Below are 12,229 nucleotides of genomic sequence, written 5' to 3' on the forward strand. Positions count from 1 at the left end.
TCTGGGACCCTGGAATTCCCGAACCCACTGCCACAGCCTGGATGGCTTCTTCCCCAGGTCTTCCTACATGCGGCTGGCATCATGTAGGAGGCTGGCTTGCCTCCGTATGATGGCTCCAGCAGTGTGGGACACAGCCGCGGGTGAGAAGAGAGAAGTGGTAGGCCAGAGTTGCAAGCCAGGGCCGACTTTCTTCATCCTCCTCTATCCTATTCTATCTATATCCTATATATCCCTTCTATATCCACTGTTCTATATCCTTCTATATCCACCAGAGAACTTGGTGGAGTCTGAGAATTCTCCGTTCGAACTTGGCTTTCCAGCTCATTATGAAAGTATGTTATTGAGACAGGAAGATGGAACGTGTTTTAATTGAACCACTTCGGAGCTCGATTGTTTACTTTTCAACATTTGGGCACTTGCTGCATGGACCTCCATTTTGCTCCGAGTCCCCTGCTTTAGTTCTTTGAAATGCAGAGCTTTCTTTTGTAGGAAATGTGTGCACTTTATATGTCAATGTTTTCTCATTATCAAAATGTAGATTGTCTTTAATTTTTTGCTGTTACAAACCCTGATGCGTTGAATTTTATGGGATGTCTCTCCGTGTGTACCAAGAGTTCCCTAGATGTCTAGTAGTAGAACTTCTACGTTTATCTTTAGTTTTAGGAGATGGTACCAACTTGTCTTCCGAGTGTGTATACAAGGTTTTACTACCACTGGGAGATTATGAGCATTCCCTTGCTTCATATCCTCGCCGTTTGACGATCATCGGCCTTTTTTTGCGGGGCGGGGAACAGATAAAGAGGTACAATAGCTTTTATTGCTTTGCCAGGCAAAGGAGGCGGCTGCAGGCTGTGGCCTTCAAAAACCTGCAAGCCTGGCTGGAGGAGACATCGTCAGCCTTTTAAAATTTGTGCCAATACAAGTAATGTGAAATCTTACCTCATCGTGGTTTTAACTTATGACATATTTCTGGGTCTCCAGCCGCTCTGAGACCTAATGCTCAAATTTATGTTTCCCTTACTTGGCGCCTAATTCTTAGCAGTTGCTTCTTATTTCCATCTTTCATTTTTCTTTTGCATTTTATTGGTCTTATTTTTTGCTTGTAATGGTCTTTATTTATTTTTTTACCATTTTCAAGTGTTACAGTTCACACTTACCTTGATGAGCACTGAGTAATGTTAGAATCGCTGAACCACTATAACATCCACCTGGAACGAATATAACGCTGTGTATTAACTATGCTGGAATTAAAATTAAAAAAAAAGAATGACCTTCAAACTGGGGGAAAAAAAGCATAGAGTTCAATGGCAATAAGTACATTCATGATGTTGTACACCCATTACGGCTATCTAGTTCCAGAACATTTTCCTCACCCCAAACAGGAACCCTATACCCATCTGTAGTCACCCTGTCTTCCCCTCTCCCCGGCCCCCGGCAACCTCTAATCTGTCTCTGTGGATTTGCCTTTTCTGGATATTTCTTACAAATGGAATCCTACGGTATTTGTCCCACTGTGTCTGGCTTCTTTCACTTAGCACAATGTTTGTTTCAAAGGTTTGCCTTTTACTTTTGCATGTTACCTGTCATATGTGTGGCGTATTTACCGAGGAGTCTTTCTGGAAGTTCCTTCTGTTACCAGTTGTCCTCAGTCCGTGGAGTCTCGCAGTTAGGCTGATGGCCATAGAGACTGCTGTTTTCTGTGACATCAGGGCCCAGAGGGGTGTGGGGCCCGTAGGAATCATTTGGGAATTTGTATCCTCTTTTCACATTTGTTTCATGTTTATTTTCATTTGGCCGAATCTGACTTTCGATTTCTGCAGCTTTCTGCAGAAATTCAGCTAAGAAACATAACGACATTATAAGCGGCCCTATGAATCTTGGTAAAATGTTAAATAAGTGACAGAGAAGCATCTGATAACAATAGATTTTCTACTTTTTACATAGTATAGAGATAGCATTAAATGGTGAAACTAAATACAGATTTGTTTTCCTCCCATAAAAGGGTTCTCATTTGCTTACTGGTCCTGACCATATTTACGGGTATCTCTGATCTCTACCTAAAGGCTACTCTGCAATTGGCAAGGCTCCAGGGTGGGGGTGGAGAAGGAGTGAAGGAATCCAGAAGGACCTAGGATTTCAGGCCCAGGGAGAAATCATTTCAAACAAGCGGGAACAGAGGAGCTGGACTCAGGTTTCGAGGAGAGAATGGAGACCCGTTTCACTGTCCTTTGGGCTCTGCCACACTTCAGAAAGATTTTCATCCATTTCAGACCAACTCTGAGCATCAGGTTAACAAGTCACCTAGGGGAGTAATTTCCAAACATTTTGATTCCTGACTCCTGTCAATAGAGAACATTTTGAGCATGGACTCCTATTATAAATATATTTACTTAAAAAATCACATAACTAACGTGTAACTTCGTAGTTTGTATATTAAATATTTACTCACTTTTTTATCTTTTAAAAAAAATATTTTTGGGGGGGGCGGGGCAGAGAGAGTGAGAGAGAGAATCCCAAGAGGCCCTGCCCTGTCAGCACCGAGCCCGGTGCGGGGCTTGATCTCACAAAATATGAGATCATGACCTGAGCGGAAATCAAGAAACGGACACTTAACCCACCGAGCCACCCATGTGCCCCTCACTTTTTTATCTTTTAAAAGAACTTTAAAATCAACTTTATTGAGGTGTGATTCACATACAGTAAAATGCACCCATTTAAAGTATCCAGGTTGCGCGGCGCCTGGGTGGCTCAGTCGGTTGAGCGTCCGACTTCCGGCTCAGGTCATGATCTCGCGGTTGGTGAGTTTGAGTTTCACGAACCCCGTGTCGGGCTCTGTGCTGACAGCTTGGAGCCTGGAACCTGCTTCGGATTCTGTGTCTCCCAATCTCTCTCTCTCTCTCTCTCTCTCTCTCTCTCTCTGTCCCTCCCCTGCTCATACTCTGTCTCTCTCTCCCCAAAATAAATAAAAACATTAAAAAAAAAGTATCCAGGTTGCAGAGTCTTGATAAACGGATATATACCCATGTAACCCTTGCCACGATCAAGGTGTAGAAAATTTCTATTAGGCCTAAGGCTATCTTGTGCACCTTCTGAGTTAACTGGTCCATCTTCCCCTACTCCTCCACATCTTATAGCCCAGGCAATATTTTTTTTTACTTTTTTAGGTAAGAAATACATGTAAAGAGTTGTAACATTTTTTTCCTGTACCCTGAGTTTATCAGCCTTGGGTAGCCCCTGGTGGATAGTAGGTACCCAGCTTTGGAGCAGTACTTCTCAGACTTTGATATATATCTGAATCACTTGGGGAGGGCTTACGAAAATGCAGATTTCCCTGTCACACATCAGACATTCTGGTTCAGAGGGGTGGGCTGGGCCCGGGGATCTGCATTTTCCCCATCGTCCTACAGATTGTTTTGCAGGGGTCCGTGAACCACACTTTCAGAAACAGCACCGATATGCTTCCTGGTAGATTGCAAAAACGAGGTTTCATGTGGCTTCGGCATTTGAGGGCATAAAAGAGAAATGACATGGATTCTTTAGCGCAGGCTGAACACAAGTTGAAAAAAGTATTGCTTTTCTCCGGGGTTAGGGTGACCGATCAGTTACTCTTCTGTGATAGAACCACAAGACCTACAGGAGGCCTGGGGCATTCTTGCCCCCTCCATCAGCATATATTTATGGAGCACATGCTTTGTGTGGCAAAGAGTAGGCTATTCTAGAGGCTTCTGCCCCTTCCTCTCTCGCGAAAGGAACCCTCAAACCACCGTTAAATAGTTTATTACTTTTTCCCTCTAGTTTAACATTTGTCTTAATTTCCAAAGGGATTTATGTTGGGAAGTATGGCAGGGGAAGAAGGAGAAAGGGGGTATGTGTGAGGAGAGGAGTCTTGTGGGTCACTTTCTCTAATTGTGAACATTCTGGTGACACCACCACCACCTCTCAACGCTTTACCCTTCCTGTGCTTTTTCTCAGCCCTGATGTGGACTTAGGGTGATGGGTCCCAACCTTTGCAGTACATTGGAATCACTTGAGGAATCTTTAAAAAAAATACTGATGCCCAGGGCGCCTGGGTGGCTGAGTCGTGAAGCATCTGACTTCGGCTCAGGTCATGATCTCACTGTTCCGTGAGCTTGTGTCCCACTTCAGGTGAGCCCTGCCTCTCTCTCTCTCTCTCTCTCTCTCTCTCTCTCTCTCTCTCTCTTTCTCCCTCCTTCTCTCCCTCCCTCTCTCCCTCTCTGCCCCTCACTCACTTGCGCCCTCTGTCTCAAAAAAAAAAAAAAAAAAATACAGATGCCCTGCTCTTACCCCCGCACATTCTGATTTAATTGGTATGGAGTATGGCTTGGGCACTGGCATTTTTTAGAAGTCCCTAGGTGATTCTAATGGGCGGTACTAAGGGTGCTGGAGTCTGGGGCATTGTCTGCAATAACAGAGAGACGATTTGGGGGTGCCTCACCCTTGGTACAATAGACTACACCCAGATCCTCAGCACCCCCCAACCCCTCCCATCCTCTGTGGGCCCCCATCCTCCTATCACCCTCCGTTGCCCAGAGTCTTGCAGCCAACCAGGTACATTCCTGTCCCCAGGCCGAGGCCTGCAGCTGGTACGCCTTGAGCTCACCCTGTGGCAGCAGTCAGTCGACCTTCTCTTCTTTGCACCTTGTGTGTTCTGGGTAGTACAGTTGTGGTTAAAGCCGGTTCTTGTCTTCAGCTCCATGCTTTCTCTTCCCCCACACCGTCCCTTATCCTGTTCCTGCGCTTTCTATTCGTCTGCTCTGATTCTCCCCCGCCATCTTACTAGGGCTTCCGGATTCACTGAGCCATCCCTACCTCTAGTCACATGGCAACTTAACCTTGAACATCAGCTGTACAAACAGAGCGAACAGGAGTCTCATGGCTTTGAAATAATACTTCATTAGGGCTTTTATGGGTGGGCGACATTTTATTCTTTAGATCAGCGTTCTCTAGATTTTATCTTTCACACATCCTGGTTCCTTTTTCACCTGGTTTACATCACGATGAGCTATTTCCTGTTTTCTGTGCAAATCAACTGTATCTTTGTTTTTTATCAGCCCCTCCCCACAAGGTGTTGGGGAGCTGAGGGGGCTAGTGGGAGAAGGGAAGGGGTATTTGGAGACACATCACTGTCAAAAAACAAGACTCTCCCTTAGGTTGGTATGTTTTTCCCGTCGGTTTGGTTGTTGAGTCCAGGGCCGGCTCTGTGTTTACCAGAGCGTCAGAGCTAAGCGTCGGAGCTTGGAGGTGACCGTCTAATTCAGGAACCTCCCTTAGATTCTGATCTGACTAGTCCGACTAACAATTCTCAGTTGTGACTGCACAGTACAATCACCTGCCACCCCCTGTCAAATTAAATCAGGCTCTGAGGGTTTGGCTTAGGTATTTCTGAACACTCCCTGGTTGATGATTGTGCGTAGCCAGGGATGAGAGGCACTCCGCCGCCCAGACCTCATCTTAGGTGCGGGGGAGGATTTATTGCCAGGGTTAAAATAACATTTTGTTCTGCGGCTGGAAGGGAAAAGTGAAAAAAGGTCATTTGTTTGTAGGCTTTGGCCTGAGATCCCTGAAGCGGAGACCATTCTGCCTCTTTCAAGGCCATCTTTGCCCTTTTTATAAAAAGTTATCATCTCCCACCCCAACTCACGCTGTTTGAAGTTTATCTGCTCCAAGTACAGGCAGAATTGTGCCAACACTTGCTTTCCCTCTGAGCACTTCATAATGGTTTGTGGGAGAGCTCGTCTCTGTGCTGGGAGGTGGGGACTCTCTGTGGCCGTGCCCCCGCCTTCTGCAGGCCCCCCTGTCCTTTGTAGAAGGTAGCTGGAGCCTCTACTGGCAAATGTCCCCAGCCAGCCAGCAGCAGCAAGCGGCTTTAGTACCTGGGCACTTGTTAGACATGCGCAGACCTACGGAGCACAACCTCGGGGTGGGGCCCAGCAACCTGTGTTCTAACAAACCTTCTAAAAAATTTTTTTTAATGTTTACTTACTTATTTTTGAGAGAGAGAGAGAGAGAGAGGGAATGTAAGCGAGGGAGGGGCAGAGAGAGAAGGAGACCGAGACTCTGAAGTAGGCTCCAAAGCTCCCAGCTGTCAGTACAGAGCCCAACGTGGGGCTTGAACTCTCAAACCACGAGATCATGACCTGAGCTGAAGTCTGACGCTTAACCGACCGAGCTACCCAGGCTCCCCCTCTAACAAACCTTCTAGATGACTCTGACCCGCACTAAGAGTTTGAGACTCAACTAGTAGGTCTGGGATGGGACCTGAGAATTTGCATTTCTGACAACCTTCCAGTGACGCTGGTGGGGGGGAGGGGGGGGAACCTCACTTTGAGAACCACTGGCTTAGAGAACCCGAGGAAGCCATGGCAGATTTTCACTCTTTTTCCCCACTTAAGCCTCCTGGTCAACATTAGGGCCCTGGAGCTGGGGCAGAGTGGTCAGCACAAAGTGGGAAGGAAGGTTCTGCCACCTGAAACCTAAAACATGACCTCCATCCGGCTCTAACTGCAACCGGTTCGGCTGAAATTGTCTCCTCAATGCAAGTTGTAAGAAATAGTTTCTATCGTTTCTTGTGTCCTTGCTACATGCGATGTCCTTAATGTGATTTCTGTGCATTCTCTCTCCTACTCCACTCTTGATTTTCCATTTAATAGTGGGGAATAGCGGTTTAAATAAGCCAGAATGACTTTCCTTTCCTTTCCTTTCCTTTCCTTTCCTTTCCTTTCCTTTCCTTTCCTTTCCTTTCCTTTCCTTTCCTTTCCTTTCCTTTCCTTTCCTTCTTTCTTTTTTTTTTCCCTTTCGGGTTTGTAAAAGCTTCAATCTGTTTTTGTTTTTACCAGATTAGGTTTTGTTTTGTTTTGTTTTTTTTTTTTTGTTTTTTTAGATTGGGGTCCCTTTTTTGGAGTTACCTTTGATTTCCCATTTTATCCAGCCTCAGTCTCCCAAAGTAAAAAGTAAACCACTACCTCATAGGATTATTGTGGTGACTATATTAAATAACAGAGGCAGAGTTGCCGTCCCTCAGTAAACGTGCAATAAACCTTGGGTTTTGTACTCTTGGGCTTAACTCCCAAACAGGTGAGCTTGAACCGCCCCACCCCTGAGGCTGACCCAGCATGCTGAAATTAGGGCAAAGAGAAAGCCCCTGAGGAGTTGGGAGACATCTAGGGAATGTGGGGAAATGGAGTAGGGCCTCCCATGGAGGAGCCTGCAGGTCAGAGAGGGTGGACGTAGATGTTGCAGACTGAAGCTGGGTGGCAGGTGAGTGTCATGAGTCTGGAGGAATGAGCAGTTTGCCTGAGGGTGGAGAGAAATGAGGAGTGAAACTGAGCCTTCATTCAGGCCGCAGCAAGGACCCGGCCAGGGCAGCATGTGCTGGCTGGGGCTCTTCCTTCAGGCAGGAGTGTCGTGGGTGAGCTCGGAAAAGCCTACTGACTCCGGGTTTCAGGCAGACCCATTGGGCTGCCTGGTGGTCTTGAGTTATTTAGAGGAACTGTCGACTTTGGGGACCTTGGAAGTGCCCCACTCCTCCTCAGCTAGGACAGGTTAGACCAAGGCTGCCTCTCGCTGTCAGCAGGAGAGGAGCTCTGTCCTCCTATGACCCTTATTTAGCCATACAAAGGGGGACATAGTCTTGGCACGGTGTTCAGGATATCTGGGTTGGAGCTGAGAGGAAAGTGAAGATTCTAAATTCTTTTCAAGTAACAGTTGTCAGGGATCTCTGAGACAGACCAGCGGAACCTTCTAGCTGTGGTGTGTTTGTTTCAACCGAGGTCATTTTCAGCTCCCTACCACGAGGGTCGTTAATGAGAATGGCCTGTAGAATGAGAAGCCTTATACTTAATGAGTCTCACGTTCATCTGGTAATGGAGGGGCTTTCTGCCTGGGCTGGAGGCTGGGCCCTCCCAGCCACAGATACTGTTCAGATTCCCCCCCCCCCCCCCCCCCCACGGGGGTGGGAGGAGTGATAAGGTGAAGTCTCAGCCCAGTTGCTGAGGGCTTAGGCTGGCCTTAGCCCAGGTGCTGAGGGCTGGGAGAAGTTATCTGAAACCATAGAGCCCCCAAATAAGCTGAGAGAGCCGATGTCAGCTTTATCAAGAGGCGCCAGAGACCTAGAAGGGCCTGCCTGAGAAAATGGCTAGGATAGAGACTGTCACCAGAGCCTGACCAGCTGCGCTGGACTTCTCGAAGAAGCAAAGTGCGTGGGAGGGCTGGTTGGGTTTTAAGAGCTCAGATGGTAGCAGACACAAGTCGTTGATTCCGTGATTTCTGTGATTTTTTTTTTTTTTTTTTTAGGAGATTCCATAGCTAGATCTGAAGGCAGTTCGAGAGAGTTTCAGAAATGCCTTACACACAGACAGCAGCATTTGAATAAGTGACTTTTTAAAGTAATCTCTACACCCAATGTGGGGCTCATTCATACTCAGAACCCTGAGATTAAGAGTCGCATGCTCTACTCACCCCGGACTTTTACTCTTTAAGATTTTTTTTTTTTAAGTTTATTTATTTTTGAGAGGCAGAGAGAGCAGGGTAAGGGCAGAGAGAGAGGGAGAGAGAGAATCCCGAGCACATTCCTTGCTAAGTGAGGAGCCCAATATGGGACTTGAACCCACAAACCATGAGCTCATGACCTGAGCTAAAATCAAGAGTCAAGTATTAAAATTGTGAAAGGCAGGTTGGAAGGGTCTGATCATAAAACAATTCAGCAACAACCACCTTAAAGTTCTTGGTAAAAAGGGAAAAAATGCAAAGCTATTTGAAATAAACAAGGAGATGAACAAACAGGGAGGAAGGAAAGAAAGGAGTAAGTAAGGAAATACAAGCATCAAGACAACATTTGGGAATATTCAGCCTTGTTAATAAAGTGCAAATTAAAAGCCTAAGTCTATTTCATGCCTACTGAAGTAGCAAAAGTGATAAAACTCCTTGTTAATGTGCTTGCAGGGAAAGAGACAAAGCCACAGATTGCTGGTAGGTTTCCTGGAGAGCAGTAGATCAAAAGGAAACACAAGCTGCCAAGAAAATTACTGTCTTTTGGGGCAATACTCCCAAAGGAGTAAATCCCAGGAAAATACCGTAGAAGATGGAAGGTTATTTGTACAAAGGTAATTGTAGCCAGGTAGCTGTTTTTATAGTGAAAATCTGGCCATTACCTAACCACCTGACAATTTGATAATGGTTGTGCCAACTAGAAAATATTAACCTCCCGTCATGTTAGTAACTATCAATACCATAAATCTGAGGGCTTTGGCAACAGTTACTGGTAGTGTATTTAAGTTAAAAGTGGAATGAACTTATGTGGACACTGATAACTGTCAAATTATGTTTGTCTAATGAAAACAACATTGCTGTCAGGGTTTTTCAATGCTCTAGATCAGTGCTTCTTGGGCTTTAATGTCATTAAGTCGTTTGGGGATGCTGTTGAAAGGCAGATTTTGATTCATTATAACTGGGGCGGGGCCAGAAATTCTGAATTTCTGACAGGCTCCCAGGCGATGGTGACGCTGATTCTACCGCTGCACTTCTAACACCGGGAACCTAAGTCTCTGCCATCCACATGGTAGCCACTAGTCACGCGTGGCTATTCAAATTTAAATTAATTAAAATAAAGTAAAATAGAAAATTTAGTTCCTGAGTCTCACTAGCTATGTTTCAAGTTCTCAGTGGCCGTATTTGGAAAGCTCAGGTTCTAGAACAGTTCCATCGTCATGAGTGTGTCCTCTTGGACGGTGTGGACGTAGATCATCAGTGCCTTAGAGTGAAGGGGATTTCTGCCTCTTCTTCTGTAGAGTCGTTTGACACCTACAGCTAAGAGCTTATTCCATTACTTTGCAGCCACACAAATCATAAAGGTATGCATCGGTATATAAGGCATATGAGAAATAAAGCGATGAATAATTGTGTGCCATTAAAATATTTGAGAAATGGAACCTCTTTTCCCGTTGACTTTTTTAAAAAGTTTATTTATTTATTTTTGGGAGAGAGAGGCAGAGAGAGATGAAATCAAGAGTCTGAAGCTTAACTGATGGAGCCACCCAGGTGCCCCATCCATTTATATTTTTAAAGTGTATTCTTTTTTTTTAATTTTTTTATTTAAAAAAAATTTTTTTTTCAACGTTTTTATTTATTTTTGGGACAGAGAGAGACAGAGCATGAACGGGGGAGGGGCAGAGAGAGAGGGAGACACAGAATCGGAAACAGGCTCCAGGCTCTGAGCCATCAGCCCAGAGCCCGACGCGGGGCTCGAACTCACGGACCGCGAGATCGTGACCTGGCTGAAGTCGGATGCTTAACCGACTGCGCCACCCAGGCGCCCCTAAAGTGTATTCTTTAGGTAGGATTAGTAACCAAGGGATGTGGACATTGATAACTGAAAGTTCCCTGGATGATCTGTTTTTCTTAACTTCTGTGAAGGGGAGACACTGACAATTCTCGTTTTCTTCCAGGAATCTGTGCAAATATTCTCACGAGGTTCTCTCGGAAGAGAACTTCAAGATCCTGAAAAATCATGAGCTCTCTGGACTGAACAAAGAGGAATTAGCAGTGCTCCTCGTCCAAAGTGACCCCTTTTTTATGCCGGAGGTGAGTTATGATTCCTTCGTTTCAGCAGCAGAGAGAATATTGGCAGTATTGTGTCATGGATGTGTTGAAACACAATGACTCAAAGTTCCCACCAGGCTCTACAGATGGCAGTCAACAGGTGGCTATTGCTGAGTGACCCAAAGATTCCAGAAATTTCCTTCCTACGCAAAGTGATCTGAAGATGCGGTAGTAAGAATAGTTGACGCTTTACATCTAGACAGCTTCCTGGAAGGAGGCGGGCTTTGAATCGAGGCTTTGGAAGATGACAGGGTATATTATATTGGTTGAGGGTACAGGCAGCACTTTTGTACCAGAGACCTCAAAATGTACTGATCCAGATAAAATAGAATTTTTGAAACTTATTTATTTAGAGAGAGAGCAGGGGAGGGGCAGAGAGAAAGAGAGAGAATCCCAAGCAGGTTCCGAGCTGTCAGCACAGAGCCCGATGCAGGACTCGAATGCAAGAACTGTGAGATCATGACCTGAGCCAAAATCAAGCGTAGGACACTCAACCGAACGAGCCACCCAGGCGCCCCACAAATAAAATGTAATTTTATTTCTCTCTCACTTGATAGTCTAGATGCAAGGTTATCAAACTATGGCCCATGGGGCAAATATGGCCTGCTACCTGGTTTTATAAATAAAGTTTTATTGGAAATAGCCACACTCATTCGTTTGCATATTGTCCATTCCTGCTTTCTTAACGCAATAGTAAGCTGAGTAGTTGCAACAGAGACCAAATGGCTTGCAAAGCCTAAAACATTTACCATCCGGTCCTTTACAGAAAAAGTTTGCTGATTTTTCGTCTTGCCTAGATGTAGGTAGGCAGGTAGCCAGTGGAGGGGTTGGGCAGCTGGATTCCACGATGTCATTCAGGGACTCAGGCCAGTAGGTAAACCTCTCTTTTCTTCCAACATGTGGCTTCCATCTCCAGGTACAGTGAGGCTGTTCTTATTGTCACCATTTTCCTACCAGCAGGGATGTAAAGAGGAAATAAGCGGAAGGCAGTTTCCTTTTTAGAAGACGTGACCTGGACATTGTATGCAGCACATCTGCTCCCATCTTATTGGCCAGAGCTTATCACATGGTCACACTTAGCTGAAAGGAAGGCTGGGAAATGTAGTTTCTGGATAGGTAACCATGTGTGCATCTAAAACTTGGAAGCTTCTGTTACCAGAAGAAAGAGAGGGACAATGGCAGATAGTTAATGGCAGCCCCATCCATGTAGGAATATTGCCTTGAAAATCGGAGGATGGTGTTTAAAGAATGGTACCTGGCCTGAGAAGAGTCCTCGAGCGGAGATGTTACCCTCACGCTGGAAGAGAAGCACAGAACAATAATGAAAGGACCCATGTAGAATGGATGGAAGGGGCGGAGATAAGATAAGCAAGATTAGAATGCAGATGTGCTTTTATATAAGACAAGATAGCTATTAGGGTCCTTTGGAAGGTTAAACTTTTTTTTTTAATGTTTATTTATTTTTGAGAGAGAGAGAGAGAGAATACGAGTGCAGGGGAGGGGAAGAGAGACAGAGGGAGACACAGAATCCGAAGCAGGCTCCAGGCTCTGAGCTGTCAGCACAGAGCCCTACACGGGGCTCGAACTCACAAACTCTGACATCATGACCTGA

General features: G+C 45.5%; 1 protein-coding gene across 1 annotated transcript in view; it reads left to right on the forward strand.

Moving 5' to 3' along the window:
- ZC3HAV1 (zinc finger CCCH-type containing, antiviral 1) overlaps positions 1–12,229 on the forward strand; it is a 62,777-nt gene that overhangs the window by 7,894 nt on the left and 42,654 nt on the right. The window contains exon 2 of the mRNA XM_086688998.1: positions 10,464–10,599. Coding sequence (XP_086545124.1) covers positions 10,464–10,599 — 136 coding nt within the window. The remainder of the gene's footprint in view (positions 1–10,463; positions 10,600–12,229) is intronic.

The sequence above is a fragment of the Puma concolor genome, chromosome A2 (genome assembly GCF_028749965.1).
Source record: "Puma concolor isolate L17-30 chromosome A2, mPumCon1.1.hap2, whole genome shotgun sequence".
Classification (NCBI taxonomy): domain Eukaryota; kingdom Metazoa; phylum Chordata; class Mammalia; order Carnivora; family Felidae; genus Puma; species Puma concolor.